The sequence below is a fragment of the Montipora foliosa genome, chromosome 4, assembly GCF_036669935.1.
Source record: "Montipora foliosa isolate CH-2021 chromosome 4, ASM3666993v2, whole genome shotgun sequence".
NCBI lineage: Eukaryota > Metazoa > Cnidaria > Anthozoa > Scleractinia > Acroporidae > Montipora > Montipora foliosa.
This window is the reverse complement of record NC_090872.1, coordinates 38,048,351-38,069,092: the sequence shown is the minus strand read 5'-3', so window position 1 is coordinate 38,069,092 and position 20,742 is coordinate 38,048,351. Positions and strand designations below refer to the sequence as shown.

At 37.6% G+C, this 20,742-nt stretch overlaps 2 protein-coding genes across 5 annotated transcripts in view; one reads left to right on the top strand and one right to left on the bottom strand.

Moving 5' to 3' along the window:
* LOC138000750 (uncharacterized) overlaps positions 1-2,165 on the top strand; it is a 10,285-nt gene extending 8,120 nt beyond the window's left edge. For 3 of the 4 annotated variants that reach the window (XM_068847383.1, XM_068847381.1, XM_068847380.1), the window contains one exon: positions 1-1,825. This exon is cut by the window's left edge. The gene's annotated coding sequence lies outside the window, so the exon portion shown is untranslated. Of the gene's footprint in view, positions 1,826-2,006 lie in introns of those variants that run through there. The other variant, XM_068847382.1, reaches the window with a different exon arrangement.
* Positions 2,166-3,123: 958 nt separating this feature from the next.
* Positions 3,124-20,742, bottom strand: part of LOC138000749 (F-BAR and double SH3 domains protein 2-like) — a 36,945-nt gene continuing 19,326 nt past the window's right edge. The window contains exons 10-19 of the mRNA XM_068847379.1: positions 19,572-19,694; positions 18,346-18,441; positions 18,076-18,207; positions 16,970-17,071; positions 14,261-14,312; positions 13,447-13,506; positions 11,387-11,547; positions 8,789-8,869; positions 8,193-8,367; positions 3,124-7,504 (exon numbers count right to left, since the gene is read on the bottom strand). Coding sequence (XP_068703480.1) covers positions 6,732-7,504; positions 8,193-8,367; positions 8,789-8,869; positions 11,387-11,547; positions 13,447-13,506; positions 14,261-14,312; positions 16,970-17,071; positions 18,076-18,207; positions 18,346-18,441; positions 19,572-19,694 — 1,755 coding nt within the window. The 3' untranslated portion in view covers positions 3,124-6,731. The remainder of the gene's footprint in view (positions 7,505-8,192; positions 8,368-8,788; positions 8,870-11,386; positions 11,548-13,446; positions 13,507-14,260; positions 14,313-16,969; positions 17,072-18,075; positions 18,208-18,345; positions 18,442-19,571; positions 19,695-20,742) is intronic.

Below are 20,742 nucleotides of genomic sequence, written 5' to 3'. Positions count from 1 at the left end.
TTTTGGACCGCATCTCCTGCTCTCAAGATTACGATTTGAGATCTCCCGATTAATTGCCATTTGTTGTTTCTAGTGAGAGTCGACCTTGATGTTCACAACAATAAAATTTCAAATACTTTTTGTTGTTTGAGTTATTTTAAAAGATGTAATATGATGTAATCAGAAATGACATCATCTATCATCTCATTCCTATAAAATCTCAATCTTTGAAGACTTTGGGGGTTGACAGCCCAGTGCTTTTGTCGAACATCAAGTACTTAACAGTATTTATTCTCCAAAGGCGAGGTGAAGACCGAGCCTAAGTATGATAATTTACATGGGTGATTATTTGAAAAAAATGCATTTTCTTTGAAACAATTAATTTCCACGTCTCTCACCTACAGTAGACAATTCGGCTTGCGGCCATTTTGAAAAACCGCTTAGGTGATTATTGCATAATCATCACCTCAACGGTTACCAATCAGTGCAGAAATTTTTCAATAATCACCTACCGGTATATATATTAAACACAGATATTCCACTCGTTCATCAACATCTCAAAATTTTTATATAAAACACCCTTGAATTGACTTGCAAAAAAATGCTTTTTCACCTATTGGCTCAAGAGTTTGGAATAAGATACCTGCAAGAATAAGAAAATTGTCAAATACTAGTTTCCAAAACAAGGTGAGAAATATATTATTCAACATAGGAATAACTGAAGATGACTACATTGAAATTGATAAAGTAGAATCAAAACTAAAGAAATTCTGGGAGTAGAAAACACTGACCCCTACAGACTACCCCAAAAATACTATAATAATTGCAAGTGAGTACTATTGGTTGTAAGCAGCGTCACAATTAGTGCTAAGCCTAAACAGCCATTTTAAAAAGGTTAGCTTTCAATAATTGTTGTGATTGTCCGATTACTTCATTTAAGTGAAGTGAAACTGGTGCAACAATTATTGAAAGCTATAACCTTTTTAAAATGGGTGCTTAGACTTAAATACATGTACTGTTGACTAACGCTGTTTAAAATGGATGTCAATATTACTCACTTGAAATGGTACTTTTGGGGTAGTCCGTTGGGGTAGTCCATGGACAAGGGGTCAGTGTTTCCTACTGTCCCAGAAATACTAGTTATACTGTCCTTATTTTGTAATTTTTACATAGTGTTATTTCTTATTAATTTTATTTAGTTTTAAAAAGTTTATGCCTTTTCCCCTTTTTCTTTTATACTACGTAATGAATCTACACATGAATCTTACATAGCTGAATCTAGAGAATGAGCTGCTTCGATTAGTAATGCTACCTGCGGGTTGCTCTCATAAATTGTTACTTAACATTTTAAGAAAGAAATAAACTTGAACTTGAACCTTCACACTGCAAACTTTGTCAGACAATGAAGTGGCTATTTTGGTTTGCAAAGCAATAGAAAAAAGTTGCACTGTCTGTATTCTTGGTTTGCATCCACGTGATGAGATGGCCACGTTGATGTACAAAACTATAGAAAATGGCCCCTCAAGTTTTGCAAAAGACATTTTACTGTATTGTTCTGTACACCAACATGGCTGCCGTGATGTCAGATTCAAACCATCAATATTATTGTGATGGCTGTGACTTCATGTGCTACAGCAGAAATAGGCCTAGCCTTCTTAGGCTAGTTACCAAATTTAAATTGGGCTAGCAGTAATTTATGTACACAAAGCACATGTACATGTAAGAGGCATAAATAAAACAAGACTGCATTTACCAATAAAAAACATCATTGTGCCGAAACACCGTCACACACAAAGTCTGGGTAGACTGTCATATACTGGACCAAAGTGGTGGAAGACAAAAGAACCATAATCATGATTGTTTTTCTGATTACCTAGGCCTTGTTGATTAGGTATTACATTCGCTTTGTTCTTTTGTTTTGTGGTCATTAATGATTCCAGATCCAGTATATGAAAGACAAGCCTTAAGTCTGCATACTCTGTTGTGTCTCGTAATTCTTGATGTGATATTAATTTTGAAAAATACAGGTTGGTGTGAAATGGTATGAAAGTTGGAATGCATGGAAGCTGACAGATGGCAAAAAGAAGCAAAAAATTGAACGAAGTCTGCTTGAGTGTTGAGTTTCCCTCTTTTTGATCAGATTCACTGGTCTTACATTGTCGACAATAAAGTGAACTTTACCAATTGTGGAATGTCATGTTCCTCCATGTAACGTTTGTGACATGGCCACATGTGTAGCTGACAAAATTTCATTCCAGCACACATCTTTTAAGAAGTTACTATGTAAATGTATGAGGTTTTGATTTCAATCCTTTAAATAAAAATTAATGACCACAAGTGTAGCAACATACATGTAGGAAACTCTGTAGAAAAAACAGGCTAGATATCTGGCTTAAGTTGTTTAAAAGCTCATAATTTATCAACTGCAATAGTGTCTTATTTAAGTCTTTTTGCGTTGTTCTATCGATCTTTCAATCACCTTAGGAAAAAATGCTATAATAGGGTTGACTTAGCTAATGGGAAATAGTTGTGCTGAAAGTTTTCAGTTAAACACAGTGAAATCCAAGTCTTTCAGTTTATTTAACGTTTTACATGTTTTATTGAATATAGCTGACAGGGAAGCTCTTTTATTCTTTCTTGTTTTAAATCAAACAATTAAGTCTTAACAGGAATGATAAACATGTACATATAATTTTTGGGATGAACTATGCAGGCAGTTGTCAACTTGCCTTTTATCAATGGTTACTGGGAAACTGTATTCATTACAAGTTTATTGATAGCACGCCTTTTGCAAAGTACATAACTCAGAATAAAACACAACATGGCAGTTTGTGTGAAAGGTTGCTACTGATTCAATATCTTACACTACAACAAAATTTTATTTGGAGAGGCTTTGCTGATGCCATCTGGTAAGATTTGATCTGCATTGGTCAAATTTTCCTCGGATGAAAGATTCTACCTTCAAGGAAAATTTTTTCATCAGACGAAAATTTGACAAATGCAGATGACAACATTCCCCGTATAAATTAAAGTGCTACTACGACGAAATTTGCATCTTTCATATCTAAGCCATTTTAGGACATAACCATGTAGTTGGTACGAGAAGAATGCTGTTTACAATTTATGCAAATTAGCCAAGTGATGATGTCATAAACTCAACCAAATTTTGATCAAATATGATAAAGAAAGATATCTCAGCCAATATGTATCAGAAATACTTGATTCTTTGCAGTAAGATTCTAGATGTGCTCCACAATATGAGCAGACCAGTTTTGCTACTATGGTAACATACTGGGTTCCAGACCTCCCTGATTTTAAAGGCTTTGCTGGCCACCTTTGGTGCCTTCTCTGCATGATCCTGGGAGCATATAAAGATGTTAGGTCGAGTTTGTGGCCTTATTTAATATCTTTCTAGCTTAAGATCACCAAAAATATTGAAATCAGGTTGGAGGGGACTGGAAAAGAGTCAGTTGCCATGTGAACAAATTCTTTATAGTAATAGGTGAGTCGCCTGCGGAACTATTAGCCCACCAAGTTTCAATGGTCTCTGCTGCAAATTGACCGAGATAGCTCTATTTAATATATACTTGATGTTATTTTGGGTGAAGTAAATGACGTCATCAGTCTTCTCATTTGCATATTTCAAGACATTTTTCCAACTTATATTTCCAAACTGTAAAACAGCGTTTTTGATCTTTCCTGGTATTCTATGTGATAAACCTAAAACTTCAAGGGACAAAAAGTAGCACTTTAATGCTTTGTGTAACCATCAGTAATTTGTTTGTGCATTTCAATCCCCCTCTTATCCCATTTATTATGAATCATAAAAATTTTTTGAGCACTGGCAGTAACTTCTTTAATACATCTCTTTACATACACCGTCAATTAATCAAGTTCCAACAGCTATTGTCATTCTGCAAACCAGACAGGAAAATCAGACCAGCTGACTCTCTAAAAATAAACTGTTGGCACCTAACTATTAACTTTGAACAGTTCTTCACAGCTCATGGCCTAATAATTGAAATAATATTCTAACCACTTTATGACCAACACGGATTGAAGTCATAAGATGACAAAGACGTAATTGAACCTGGTCAATTGTGAAGAGTACTAGTACACAGAAAAGTTGAGAGTCACAACTGGTTGTGTTCAAATAGGAACCTATGACAAACAGACCAAAGCAAACAGCACAGAACATTAAAATTAAATTAATTAAAAAAAATACCTTACACTAACCATTTTGAAATTGTTTCTTCGGCCTGCAAAATTCCCGTAGAAGTGCATTTGCAGATATTCTCAGGTACAAACACAGGTCACTGTTTTACCAATACAGAAAGTATCCTAAACATTCATAAAAGCTAAACAAAAGTTTTAAGGCCTAAGGTTAGCTTTTATGAATGTTTAGGATACTTTCTGTATTGGTAGAACAATGACCTGTGACCTGTGTTTTGAACCTGCCGCAGATATTCAGTCCGAGCACTGTAGAAAAGTGCACATATCTACAGCAAGTAACATCACTAATTTTTAAACAGTTTGCTAACTAAAGGTTGCAGTTTTAAGGTGCTTCTTGCTTCAGTCTTCATTTTTTAGTACTCTCAGCCACAATCTTTGTTTTGAACAGGTCATAGAATAATTATTATGTACATGCACGGGATAAGGATTTTTATGGGGGAGAAGATATTGCAATGGTGAGCTTTGAAAACATTACACCATCTTGGCAGTCAAATGAAAAAATGTTACACAATACATACAGTAAACTCTTCTGAAAATTATGTATCTAAATGCAATGATAATATTACTCATTATTATCTTTGACAAAATTCATCATTTTGTCTTAACTTCATCTTCAGGACTTACATAGCTATCTGACTTTGGTATATAATAACCACTTCCTGGTGCAAGGTCAGCAGTGTATTAGACCAATAAAAAATATAGAAAATTAGGTGCAACGAATTATCATATAAACATCTATTCATATTATAATAATTTAATTTTGTTAATTGCACACATATGCTAAGATTAGAACCACCAAAGTAGAAAATCAAAGAATGTACAAATGTACATGGGTTTAGATTTGATGCAAATCTTGCACAGTATACTCAACAAAATAGTTTTGGGACTCTCCAGAAAAATAAACTGTTCAGTTAGTTTGAAATAGTGTTCGTTATAGCTACTCAACTCCATGGTCAAACAGTAGACTTTATCAAGAGAACTTTAACCCCGCAAGGTACTTACAGGAACATCTTAGTATCATCATTCTGACCAGTTATTTTCTTCAATGAAAATGGTTTTGATGAGCAAAGTGTCAGTCAACTGTGAATTTCGGGAGCTGTGGTTTTTGTTTGCGGTACCGTTACTAATTCAAATTAGCAGCATATAAATTAATATTAATTTGGTGATTCCTATGAGCATATAAAGCGAATAAAATCTTCAACTTTGTGTAAATTAAGTGACGATTCTTAAATATGAAACTAGAGAACCAATGCCAACTTGTTATAATAATTACAAACTAATAAACGGCAGATACAAAACACAAGTCACAGGTCATTGTTTTACTAATACAGAAAGAATCCTAAACATTCATAACAGCTAACCTTAGGCCTAACTACAACTGTAGGCCTAAACAATAGCTCTTAGGCCTGATGTTAGAATTGATAAATGGTTAGGGTTGTTTTACACAATGACTTGTGACCTGTGTTTTGTACCTGCCTCAAACTAATACAATTATGTGTTTAACAGGAAGGTTTTGAACAATAATCTAATAGCTTACACTTGAATGAACAATAAAATATGATATACCTTAAAACAATCTGTGTGTTTCTTTATCAATTTTTCTGTTCTTGAACAAAAAAGTGCCTACGTGTGATTATGCGTTCCTTTTCACAGAAAATGAAGTCACGTTCTGGGTCTAACGTGCCCTCCAAACTTAAAATTCCAATCAATGGTTCAGTTTTTCACAGCCATTAGTGACATTTTCCACAATGCTAAATACATGTAGTGTACTGTTGAGTACAAACCACCACAGTGGATTGAAATCAGTCAATAATGACCTTGGATAAATGCAAACCAAAAACCTTAACCAAAAATTATTCTACTATTGTGATTGACAGCAGAGATAAATGAAACCATGTGATTGCATGTTGCATATTATTTTGTTTGTACAAGGTTCTCTCCACTGTTACTTTTCAGTGGAGAGAATCGAATATAAGGAGTATATCATATAAAACATTCTTACCGTTATTAGTGAAAGAACAAAACTTTGATGTTATAATAATAATTTTCCTTTTAAAGATAGAAACGTTTCTCTGCAACTGCATGGGTGGCTTGCTTTCGAGAATGTGTTGAAAACACCATAGATGGGCCCTTTGTAGCTGGCAATCACCTGGTTAAAAAAACTGCCATACTGGAGAGAGACAAAAAATAATAATTGTGCACTGGGACATCTAAAACAAAGAATATTAAGTTCCTTTGTTTTAGATGACCCAGTGCACAATTTGCTCTCCAGTATGGCAGTTTTTGTACCATATAATCACCACCTACAAAGGGCCCATTAGGTTGGCCACCATCACAATGGCCGAAATGGCCGAATGACTACCATTGCACAGAGAGCACTAAACGGCCATCTGTTATCATTTGATGTTGAAAACCGTCCCTGTCCAGATTTTTTTCTGCTCTTGTGGTTGTGACTCAATTGCATTCTTAGCTTTGCACATTAAAGCATTTAAATGGCAAATGCTGTTCCTCCACAAGTTTCAAACATATGATAAAGATCTGAATGTCCTTCGACTAGATGATGTAGGTGGTGCAGGCTTTGGGGGTGGAGCTGGGCGACGAGACCTTGCAGCTGGCTTGGGAAAACTGGAAGATACACTTTGAGATGTTGATGGGCCACCATTTACCCTTGAAGTTGGCAGGTTTGTAACATTAACATAATCAGGAGGCCTGGATGATGGTGCTAACTGGTCAATGTTCTCATACATTTTAGCTTGAAGAGCGGCATTTTGTGAAATGCTTCTTGCAAAACCGGCAGCGTCTGGTTTTGTCATAGTTGAAGTGTTCTCAGTTCTTGCTCTCTGACGATTTTGTGGTAAAAGAGCTCTAGTTCCTCCAGTTGACATTGTTGTACTTCTTGGTATTTGTGGAGAAGATGCCGGAGGAGGTGGTGCTTTTCTAACAGGTTGCAATGCATTTGATGCAGCAGCAGCAGGAGCAGCAGATCCACCATTGGCTGTGTAATCTAATGGTAACGTTACATAATCATCTCTAGTATTAAAATATGAACTGGCTGGAGGGGTTAATGATTCTGTTACGTTCATATTTGTATCTCTTGCGTGATATCCTTCAGGGATATCTTCCACAACCAAGGATGGAAAGACACCCCTGCAGCCTTGAAATTCACCATACCAGAATCCATCATCAATATCATTTTCATCTTTTGAAAGCACTCCAACAATGTCTCCTTCTTTGAATGATATCTCATCATCACCCATTGCTTCATAGTCATACAATGCTCTGACATAACATACTAAAAAAACAAAAAAATTAGATATCTGTCATAAGTTTAAAAATATATTCTATTACTGGTGGCATCAAAGGGTTGCAGGCAGAAAACTAAAGTAACACATTATAAACCATGAATCCACCACCATGACAAAAAAGTCATCAAGCTCTGCAATGTAAATACTGTATATGACTCAGCGGGATAATGCAGTACTGCATTGTTAATGATAGTGATACAGTAAGATACAATCTCAATGAAAAAAGTCTCGGCTTCCGAGCCAGAAGGCTCATCAGGCCGGCGCTTATCTCCGGTTTCTGGAGCGACTAGGAGTATTTATACTCCCCCCTGGATGGGATGCTAGTCCATCGCAGGGTTACCCCCAGCATTACGCCGGTACCCATTTATACACCCGGGTGGAGAGAGGCACCGTGAGAGTAAAGTGTCTTGCCCAAGAACACAACACAATGTCCCCGGCCAGGCCCCGAACCCAGACCACTTGATCCGGTGTCGAGCACACTAACCATGAGGCCACTGCGCCTCCCCGGTACCCCGGTATGCCATTACAATAATTATAATCTCATTAACTTCTCCCCCCAAATCTCCTGTTTCTCCTCTCCCTTCCACCACAATCAACAATAACAATAATACTTATAAGGTATAAAAATTATCTTAAATATCATACTGCAAAGGAACACAATTATTGCTAACTTACAAAATTCTGTAGCAGGTGTTTTATTTATGTTTTGGGAGTTGACTGATGAACCAGAAAAAGGACCATCTGTGCATGAATTTTTTGGAGAAGCAGCAGATGATGGCTGAATTGCTGTTGATTCTGTCTCAACATAAGACTCTGGAAAATATCCTATTTGCCCTGACTTGTTACGACCCTGTAAAATGAATTTCGAAACACAGGGATAAATTATGTTTCAATACTAAGTACACCAAGCTCTTTTTAATAAAACAGTTTGCTGTCACACAATGAACACAGTTTTCTCTGGAACATCCTTGTTACGAAAGACAAATTCACAAATTTGTGTATTATTTTGCTAATCAATGTTTCATACAAATTTCTTTTTTCCCATTCAAAGAACCTTGAAAATATAAGTGGTGTTTCCTTTTTTTCTAATCAATCTTATTTCGGTCAAACACACATCCTTGGCAGTAATAAATCATTCCGTAGAATAGATCATAACTACCTCTTGGTTATACAACTCTGAAGCTACTGAAATGATGCTGTTTATGGTAACTCAGGTACAAGGAGAAGCAAAAAAAGCAAAATAATGTCACAAGACAAAGATTTCAACTTACTCTACACCATCCATCCCCATCTTTCTCTAAAATTTCAAGTTCTTCTCCTTCTGTTATAGTAAGTTCATCAGCATTTGTTGCCTGATGGAAATTGATCAGGGAGTATATTAAGCACAAACTGCACATGTATACATTGTAACTTCTGAATACAACACCACCACTTCTGGACTAGTACTGTGGCTAACACGAAATGCAGATCAAGCCTCAATTACACAGGTGGTGTCCTGCAAACTTTTGTTTCTTTACAAGAACATTATTATTCCTACTCGTAGTACTGCTGAACAATGTTTACTTGATCATTGATAATATTGTTGCTACAGAGGATATGAGGATATCAACACATGCAGCATTATCAAATTGCTCAAGAAATCATCTGGTGCATTTTGCTCATTTTAAAGTTCTCAGTGCAAGCCCCAATACAATACCACATTCTAAAAAAAAATTGAAATGATAGCGGCAAGTGGAAAGATCGAGATTGGTGTGATGGTAGAGCTGTGTCAGGGTGTGTTGGATGGAAGAGGAATGCTGGATGAGTGGGTGCTGAGTATTGTGGTACCGATTTTCAAGGGGAAAGGGGATGCAATGAGTTGTAGGGGGGTGAAGTTGCTACAGCATGCAATGAAGATTGTAGAAAAGGTGCTAGAGAGGAGATTGCGGCGTATGGTTAAAGTGGACGAGAGGCAATTTGGTTTTACATTGTATGCCAGGAAAAGGAACGATAGATGCAGTGTTCATTTTGAGGAGGTTACAGGAGGAGTACTTAGACAAGGAGAAGAAGTTGTCTATGTGCTTCATTGAACTGGAGAAGGCATTTGACAGGGTCCCAAGAAAGGTATTGGAGTGGGCAATGAGGAAGAGAGGTATACCAGAGGCAATGGTGAGAGCAGTGATGAGTTTGTATGAAGGTGCAAAGACAAGAGTCAGAGTTGGGCTAGAGTTGTTCGAGGAGTTTGAGGTAAAAGTTGGTGTGCACCAGGGATCCGTGTTGTCGCCATTGGTTTTTGCAATCAGGGTTCACGGGGTTACGGAGAGTGTGAGAAATGGTTTGATGAGAGAGAAGCTGTATGCAGTGAGACTGAGACGATGGAGGGACTGAGGGAGAAGTTCTGGAAATGGAAGGAGGCATTTGAGAGCAAGGTGCTAAAGGTGAACCTTGGGAAGACAAAAGTGGTAGTGAGTGGGGCAGAAGGTGAAGTGTCTGTGAGTAAGGTAGATCCACGTGGTATTTGTGGGAAGCCAGTAATGCCAAATTCAGTGTTGTGTGTGAAATGTGGGAAATGGATCCATGGAAGATGCGCAGAAGTAAAGAGGGTGACCTCGAGGTTGGGGAGAGATTTTGTGTCTGGAAGATGCAAGAAGCAAGCAGATGGATTAGTGGAACCGGTGCAGGAGTTGTGTGAAGAGGTGGAAACGGTGAGAGGTTTCTGTTATTTGGGGGATAGGGTGAATGCATGAAGGTGAGGCAGTGTGGCCCAGTGGTTAGGGTGCTGGCCTTGAGGTCCGTAGATCCTGGGTTCAAGACCTGTTCTGACCACTCGTTGAATTTGATCCTGGTAGTCCCTGGTTCAACTTCCCAGCTGCACTTGTAAATAGCCAACTGGTTTTCCTCCGGCCAGTTGGGATTCTTAACAGTACTGTTGTTGTTTTTCTGTTCTGTCCTTTCGTTGTGTTTCATTGGCCCTGAAAAGCCCCTGTGGGGAGCAGTCAATTAAGTATGTATTGTCTTGTATTAATGCAAGTGGTGGCTGCAAGGCAGCTGTGACAGCAAGAGCAAGAATTGGCTGGGTGAAGATCAGGGAATGTGGAGAGTTGCTGAACTCAAAAAGGTTCTCGCTGAAGGTGAAAGGAATGGTTTATTGGAGTTGTGTAAGAGTGGCGATGTTTTATGGGAGTGAGACATGGTGTCCGAGGGAAAATGAGATAGCAATTTTGAGGACTGAGAGAGCACTGTGTGGTGCAAAACTGATGGAGAAAAAGAGGTCAGAGGACCTGATGGAGATGTTGGGATTGAAGGAAACAGTGTTTCAGATGGCAAAGGCAAATGGAGTGAGATGGTACGGGCATGTGTTGAGGAGGGATGATGGGCATTTTCTGAGAAAAAAGTTCGAAGTGAAGGGCAAGAGGAAGTGAGGCGGACCAAAGAAGACGCGGAAGATGCAATTGCAGAAGGAGAGCAAGGGTGTTGGTTTGGAGAAAAAGGACGCCATGAATCGAGCGAGATGGAGAGTGGGAGTTGAAAAGATTGCTGACAAAGTGGGGTAAATCCAGCCAACCCCGTTTATGGGGATAAACCCGGATCAAAATTGGATTGATGATGATGATGTCATCACAGATGTATCCCTAACGTATTTGACCTTCAAAAATTGTACAGTTGTGCATTGGCACCATAGCTTTGAGCACCACAAATTTTCCCATGGAGTTATAGTTTGATCCTCTTTGTGAGCACTAATAAATTTGTGAGTAATCTTGGAAAGTACATGACTGAATGCAATCAAACAGTTACACTCAAGGAAAATGTGCTATGGAAAATTAATGCTTTAAAATTTTGTATTTGCATGTTGCCTTTTGTAAACCACACTGGAAGCCTCAAATACATACATCATAGTTGTACAATGCAACACATGCAACTGGCATGGAGCTGTTTGATAACACACTTCTGGCATCATCATCTGATGAGTAGTCTGCTGTGAAAGTGTCATCAAGGTCATCCCAGTCATCGTCAGCACAGCCATCATTTAGAGAGTACTGACTTAATGTATCTGAAAGAAAATGTATACTCTTTCTTAGTGACATGATGTCAATATCAGTCAGTTAACAGTCTAAAATTTGAAATATTTTTCCTCATATAAATATATTATCACCAACAATCATGAAAACACCAAAAACAAATATCTACTTAACTACAAGATCCTTATCAATAAAAAGAAGCTGTACGCATTGTCACTCAAATATATAATGCCTCGGAACACTTAAATTTATGTTCCCAAAATTACAAGCATTCTTAGAATATCTTAAATTATCTTATTAAGTGCTAAAAAAGTAATTTCTAAAGCAGAATATATACTATTTAAAGTAGTGGCCTGTTTATCCTCAGACTGTTCCCCTACAATTGAAACTCTTTTTGAGGGCCTCAGATTATTAACCTGCCACAGAAACCCATAAGGGTTGAAACATGTAACGGCCCCTTGTGTGCTCGGAAACACGCTTCTGAATATTCAATTTGCTAAATACCATATTTGGAACAACAAGAGCGAGGGGTTTCCAAATATGGTACTTAGCAATGAAACATTCAACCAATCAGTTCGCACTGAATATTTGGAAGCTGTGAACGCGTGTTACACGTTTCAACCCTTATGGGTTTCTGCCTGCAATCAGGTGTCCTTTTCTTTAGGACATGCAAGATGATAAGTAGTGCGGAAGGTCATGATCACAGGTTAGCTCGGATTAAACAGGTTTTGTTGGGCCCCCTGAAGATTATGTCTCAGTGAATGGTATTTACACAGGCAAATTTTTCAGACAGGTTTTCAGGTGCAAGATTATTAAATTTTACTGTTCTGAACATTGAAGATTTCAATAATTATTTTTCGCAGCTGCCAGCAAGGCTTTTCCATTTGAGGAAAAGATGAATCTGGGCAGATCTGACATCCCAACCAGACCCTGTTATTATTATACATGCTGCCCTGTTTTGCAGTTTCTCCACTTTTTGCTTAAGGCCTCGCAAATAACACACAGCACGGCAATAGTCAAGCTGAGGTAAGATCACTGACTTATAATTCGTCACTAGAACTTTCTTTAGAGAAATATTGATATTAACTTCCTCAGGGCAGCAAGCACTTTTGCAAAACACTCTCTCTGACTCTATAATAAGGTTACTTAATTTTACATCTTATGAAACTGAAGATGTCATATTATGACGTGACCGAAATTTATATCTACAATATCAGTAGAGCACTGTGTCAAGAGGCAACAGTGCGCCCTGAGTTCAACTCCCAATTTAGTGGTAACCACTGACCGGATTTATAGTCAGTCAGTTTGCAAAATTATGAATTCAACTCCACCACGTCTTGTAAAAAGCCAACTGGTTATCTCCTGCCAGCTTCAGATTCAAGCTGACATAAATTATTTCTTTAGAGCCTCATTAATGTAATGTGTAAAGTACATTTTGAGCACATCCATAAAAATACTCAATATGGACATGCACAAAATCAAAAGTAATAATAAAAATTATAACAAACTTTTTTCAATTAAGTGTCTCGTTTTTGCAGCTGGGGCACAACAACAACATCTTTATTTCCTGATTAAATTAAAATTATTTACAGGTGGACAGGCCCGCAGGTAGCTATTGCTAATCTGGGGTGCGCCAATTGATTCAGTTTACATAGAATTTCTATTAGTATACATATTTTTTGGGGATACTGTCAATTGAAATCAATGCAAAGCAAATCATCTTGACATGTTCGTTCATTTTTTAGGAGAGGGGAAAACCAGAGTACCCGAAGAAAACCCTTTGAAGAAGAGTGGTGAACCAACAAACGCCACCCCTATATGTCACTGAATCTAGGAATTGAACCCAGGCCACATTGGTGCCAGCTCTGGTGCCCCTCAAAAAATCTTTAAAACAAAAACACAATGAATCAACACTAACAATGAAATATCACCTGCTTCCATATCATTAGGAGACAGTGAATTGGCACTCTTCAACCACTCATCAACATTTACTGCAAAAAAAAAGATGACAAGTACTGTGCATTTACGTACAGAATGTGTCAATGAATGACAAGCAAGTGGCACATATGCAAAGAGGTGAAGCTGGCAAGGCAGCAGAACCTTATTTTTCATGAGATCAGAGTAACAAAATCAATTTTCTCAATCCTAATTTCAATTAATTTTTGTCATAATGCAGAGCAGAGTAATATTGGTTTAGGCAAATTGGAAAGCTCACATTACATGTAAGTGTCAATTAAAAGAAACATTAGACTGAGATGGTGCGAAATAGCAAAACATAGGCCATGAATCGTTTTGATTTATATGCTGACCAGTTCCTGGTATTTTGGGTATACTTTTGATTGCATGGTTATGAATGAGAAATATCCTCAACACCCAAGGACAAAAATTCTAGCCTGCTCTTCTCTTTTATTATCTTTATAAATTGTCAGGTATATTCGGATACTAGTACATATATTGAATTAGCAAGTTCACAAATAATCAACTTGCAGATTACTCTAGAGCTACACTATTGTGTCCAGTTACACATAAGATTGAAATTTTGCTCTGTTAGATGTTATGTATATGAACAACAGTTCTGAGTTCACACAGTTGTAAGTTATCAAATTATTTTCTTTTAATTACTACCGGTAATAAAAATCATTATGCTGCATTTATTCTGACTGTCTTTTTGTTAGTAATATTAAAATAATGATTACACCATTAGAACTTAGATATACATGATACATGATGTCACACAAACCCTACCTCCAGCTTCACGCAACACTTCTAAACATGCTTCTGTCTTCAGCTTGTTTGTCTGGAACACAGGATAACAGGTTAGTTTATATTCTTCAAAAAGTGTCTCAAAGGACATTTCTATTATTTCATATTTTACTCAATATTATACCCAGCTGTTTGAGGTGGCTAGTACTAGTGGTGGATATTTACTGAGCTGTGACCAACACTGAGGTGAATACATGTACTTGTTTTAGTAAACTATTGAACTAACACAGTGCAATAATATGTAGCACAAAAAGTCGAATTTTAACTCCTTTATTCCTGCAAAGATTACAATATTTTTGGGCACAAATCTCATGCAAGTTGCTCAGAGGTGAATAGCAAAGGATATTCGGAGTTTGAGTAGCCAGTCAGGGCGTGCCTCCAATGTTATCCCCTGCTTTGTATACAATAATAGCATTTATTCTATCTCTCAGATAGTACGCGCGCTGTAATTGGCTAAATTAGCGGGCCATATTCTACAGTACGGCCTGCTGTACAGTCCGCTAAATTTAAATTTCGATAAAACATCATCTAGCGAGTTTTTCATGTCATTTCTGTTGCATAAACTTGTACTGAAAACTGTTTGAATCTTGCAAGCAACTATTTCAAAGTTAACAGCCAAGAAGATTTAGTTTTTGGAATTTTGGCACGGCAGTCTTTGTGGCAGTTGAACCTTCCGCTTGACTTTGACTAGTTTCCTTGCCCGCACGCCGGATTAACCTCAGAGATATAATAAATATCTTACTAACCTCGTTTCCTCAGTCCGTATTGTAAGTTACGGATCCTCGTTTTTTCCCGTTGATTTATGGCCTGCGCGCTTCGCGCTTGGGCCATAAATCAACTGGAAAAAACTTGGTCCGTAACTTACAGTACGGACCGAGAAAACGAGGTTAGTAAGAGGTATTTATTCACAGGTTAGATCTTTTGAACTTTTGAAGATCCCAGGCCACAACAGTAATTTTTATTGTTATCATCAGCAGTAGCATCATTGTCAGTTAATTTGGAAAACTGTTTTATGATAAAGACATTTAAAGACAATAGAAGCATGTTTAGGCTTAAACATAGTTTCACACTACTCTGGCTTAAAATGAATACAACTTAAAAGAATGATATGATTCTTGAATGACCAGACAGTTTGAAATGCCTGCCCAGCATCTTCTTCAGGGGTGATCTAAGGCTGTTACATGGGTCATTATTTTTACACGCTCACTACTTAGTGTCATTTCTTATTAATGAAGTGTAATTAAATAGGTGAGGTAGAAGACTGCTGTCATCACAGTTCAAAGAAGCATGGGTGGAATTAACGTGCCAAGCTTCCAATCAAAGACGTTGATGGCACTGCCAGTTGGTGGTGATAATTTTTTAATTACTGACCACCAGGCTTTTAGCCAGGATTTTGAAAGTGGGAGTCCAAATTTTATGTGGGCCAAAGGCCCACATAGCATGGCGCCTGTGGCGCCATGCGGCGCCATGCTCCTAGTGGGGTCTGGGGGCATGCTCCCCCAGAAAATTTTGAAAAATTGAAGCGATTTCCGCGATTCTGACAGCTGTAAACGTCTTTCAATTTACCTATTAAACCGCTGTTTTTCTTTGATAATTTTACTCAGCTATCCTTTCCTCAACTTACCTTGTTTAACATTGAATTATATTTGAGATAGGAACTCCAGTTGTTATGAAGAGTGATTAAAATTTGAAGTTGTCAAGCCATGATTTACACGAAAGAACAGATATGCGTGGCTTTGTTGGTCGAACTGCATTCTGGTACTACAATCTTTAACTATTCACCTACTATTAGTATTCCTAAAGCAATATTACGATGATTGGACATGTTATTGCACTAAATGGCTATTTTGTTGTAATGCCCGCCAGATTTCGCTTGAACAGAGCAGAATACAATCAAGCGATTACAATAACATTTGCAGCCGTGAGATCGTCTTACCGAGTTGGAAGGCGCATGATCTTTGACTCATATCCTCATAAATAATCACCAACGTGCGTATTTATTTATAGCAGCCGGCAAAGTAGCCTGGGGACGACTTGGTACGTCAATATCACTGAACAGTGGCTTTGCCTGTGAAATCGCTTCGCTCAACTTTGATTCAATTGATCAAAACAGAAAGGAAACTCGCTAAAAAAGTGTTAATATAGAAGAAAAATACTAAAACAACTCTTGAGAGCAAAAAGAAATGTAAGTTTTATTAATTTATAGACACTGTTTTGTTACATTAAGCACAGAAGCTCGTAAATGGCCGCCCAAAACAGGCCGTCGAAAATCTCCCATTTCTGAGAACTGGCCGTCATTTGGACGGCTGGACGGCCGCCTGGCTAAAAGCCTGCTGACCACCAAATGGTATGGTTGGGTTGGGAAGCATGTTCTGACAAAGCTAAGTTTTCCTTTTTTACAAAGGAATACTGCTCTTTGGTGCTCCTTTAAACACATGCCAAACTGACATTTGGTTAGTGCCATATAGGCTTGATAACATTCTGTGTATGGAGGACATAATTATACAGTCACTCCCTCTGCACCTTTCAAAATAAGAAACCTTTCCTGGAAGTTCTCCTCTCACACCTGACCTTCACTGTGGGCAAAATTCACTATTTGCCTGAAGCAAACACCCCTGAAAGAAGGCAAATGCTGACTTTTCTAGAACCATTAACATTAAAATTTTATGTATCAGTAACTGAAAAACAAACCTCAGCAAGTCTGATGCTTTCCTTCAGAGCTTCTGGATTCTGTTCAGATTCCTGGTTACCAGCATCCCCAGCTGTGGAGACTGCAGATGGCGATTCTTCACCCTGAAAAAAAAAAACAAACACTCATAGCTATAATTGTTACAATGATGGTGCAACAATCAGTAACATTTACCTCTGGCCACCTACGTCAGACAATAGGGAAGAAAAATAAAAGGATACTTGGAAAATTATAGAAGAAAAAGGGAAGTAGTAAGATGGAAAAGGATAAGGTTTTTATAAGTAGCTATTAGTAAGTATTTAATCTCTTTTTGTCAAATTCCACTGCACGGTCTCATATCTCCAAAGTAATTTAACGTTTAAAGAGAACCGTAGCCTATTTTTATCACGAAACATCATTTTGACTCACATGAGTTAAAAATTGTCACAAAATCATAGCCAGAGACTTGACAACTGAAAAAAATACTTCATGGATTGCATTACACTCCTTTTTTGGAGCAAGGGTGGCACAGTTGGTTAGTGCGCGGCCTTGGTGCAAGAGGTCCCAAGTTCGATCCCTGGATCTCACATCCTTGTTTCGACTTCTTTCCTTTCAGTGTAGCCTATGTAGCTTTAAATACCCTTAAAACGGAGCACTGATGGAAAGAGGGGGGTAAAATGAGCGCACCGTCGGCTTCCTGGGAGAGTACTCTCTAAAGAGTAAAGGAACTTCCGACGTTAAATAAGGTGTACCTTTCTTTACCTTTATCTTCTAAGATAGAGATAGTGAAGTGCCAGCCAAGACAAGACTTGATTGTGAATTTCGTATAAATTCTACATTGTATACCATTATCAACCAACCAACCCTTTTCTTGCTGTCCCCAAGGGAGAAAGACAGGCACTGGTATGTATCCCAAAAATAATATGGGCTGGAGAAAACAAAAATCCGATATTGGGAGCTACTTAGAAGTGGGACTTTGACACTTGATAAGTAAAAGGACATCTCCCTGCCGGGTGTCTTTCATTGTCACAGACACAGAGGACCACATCACACCATGGCCACTCATTAGAAAGAAGATTGATCCCAGGATTTAAGTTGCATAACTGTCATTACTGGTGTATGGACTTACAGTTTTGACACTTTGTAGTTGTTTGGATTTTGTTTTTATTGTCATTTGATCCTTGGTAAGTTTCATGGCTAGTTTTCTTGCTTCTTTATTGAGTGAGAGACCTGCACTGTGTTCTGTTGTTACTTTCCTGACCTAAAAGAAGATAAATCTTCAGTTACTGCAGCATCTTTTTGTAAGCAAAAGAAGTTAAAGACTGCTCTTCAAGGCATCCAATTTAATTTGCAAGGCATGGAAGAAAAATTAAAAATATTATTATTATTATTTAGTTACTTTATCATTTCTACAGGGCTCGAAGTCATACTGGACAACTTCTGAAAACACTTTGTTCTTGGAGAGAAATAACTGGAGAGAAATGTCCCTGCATATCTGCAATGCAAACAAATGGAAAATCAGACAAAAATGAATAAACCACTTTGAAAAAATATGAACTTAAATTATCACACAATATGGTTATACTTACAGTAACTTTAAAACGCAGTAGCTTTAATGAATCCAGAATTAGCAATACATGTACTTATTTTAAAAGTACTGTAGGCAAGAATATATGGTTATACTTAACTTTAAAATGCAGTAGCTTTAACGAACCCCGAATTAGCGACACTTATTTCAAAAGTACTGTAGGCAAGAAGTCTTTATACAAAGCTGAATTCTTTAATATTAAAATATAAGATTTATGCAAAATTACTGGCAAACTTACACATAGGTCGTGTTGTATTGGGATCAACTGTTTCAACCACAACTAGTTCAGGTTGAAGCGGTTGAGGTTTCCCAATAGAACACTTTTCCAACCAATTTCCATTGAAACGCAGTAACTCCTGGGAATAGTCATTACCAGACTTCTTCATGTTGACAAGTTGAGGGAAAACAACATGGCTGGAGCCTGTGGCCAACTTTGAAAAGCCAGCATAAACCTCAGCGGTTGCTACCCATGCTTTTTCAACTGTTTTAACCTACAACTGTAGCTTGATAAATGCCAGTTGAAAAAGTTGATCAACCAAACCAACCGAAAATGGTTTTTTCCCAGTAGAAAACCAAAAAACCCAACTATTAAACCTAAAATGGTTGCTCCCAATAGAACACAACCTAAGTTAACTTTGATTACCATTTAATACTAAACATTAATCTCGCACAACCTGACGTCACCATGACATTATAGTGGTTGCAATAAAACTAAAAAAAATAATATGTGGTTTACGGTGATTTAATATGAATTTTACATACTGTATAGACCACTTTATCCATTCACAGATTGCCGTAAACAGAGAACAATTGTGTCTTCTTAAAAATGACATTACACGGACATCACCATAGCGATATGCACCATTGCCTATGATAAATTTTGCTGATTTTTTATTCTTAAAGTTGATGGAAAAAGTCGCAAAACTTGTAACTCCTTTCTTTAGACTAGAAAGACAATTTTTTTTATTATAACTATATTGAAATTTTCTTGTGAAACCCATCAATGCAACGCTTATTCTGAATCAATATCCACCTACAGAGTTAGCTTGTGATACAACTGATTCAAATCCAGCCATGGCATTCCTGGATGCATCAACTTCCAGCTGACCAAGGGTAGTAAAGTATCCTCTCATCTTATCAAAAAAGTCTCCATCTAAGGACTAGTAACAACATAATAGCAGATTTTTTCAACAAATTTAAAGCAAACATTTTAAGCTCGAGGACAGGGTCTATTAAGAGCAAGATTGCTGGCTAATTAAAATTACTATAATTGGTTACCTGACTAATAATATAGTTACTAAACCTATGTCCTCCTAGTCAAGGAGGACATTATACTCCTGCAAAAGAATACTAGGGATATCATGTAAGTGTTCCTTCAAATTGTTGCATTTTCTTTGCAAACCGCTGAGCAGTCTGGCTGGCCAGTTCTGACAAAAGGAAAGGAAAGCACCCTTAGTAACTCACATCATCAAGTTTTTGGTTACAAATTGGTGAAACATCTTGCTTGTCAATCACGTTTCTGATGTAATTCGTCCAAAGGGTCTGATCTTGTGCAGCAGTTAAAAGGCTTTCAGTCTCTTTCTTCAAAATACCTCTTTTCAGCCAATCCCATGTCCGCAGGTCTCTAACTTCTTCAGTGCCCCTTACATTCTGCCCATGTAGTGTCTTTTCTCTATAACTGCTTAACCTTCTTTGACTTACACTCTTCTTCTCCACTCCTTCATCAAAGACATTTTCACTTTTTGTTGCCACAAGCAGCCTTTCAGGGCTGTTGACCACATACTGATAGAAACTACCAACCTCAATGTTCACACAATCTTCAACACTAATTAAGCCTCTGCCTTCCTGTGATCTCTTGACATAACAGCTTGTCTACATCTGCTTGAGGATGAAGCGATCTATAAATAGTTAACAGCTTCTTTGTTTTTCTGTCCAATGCCCTTTTAATCATCTTTACTCCATCTGATAATACCTGCCCCATATCGTGCCAATGAAACTGCTTTTGAATTAATTGCACTCACATTATTTTCACTATTCAACTTTGATTTAAGAATCTTTCTGATCTTCCTCAAAATTTTCGATATTGACTGTTTCATTTCATTATGCTTCACATTATCTGCCTCCAGTACTCCTAGAAATTTGTACCCATCACCTTCTTCAAGCCCTCTGATGACTTGGGCATCTGGTAAAACAATATCTTCACATGCA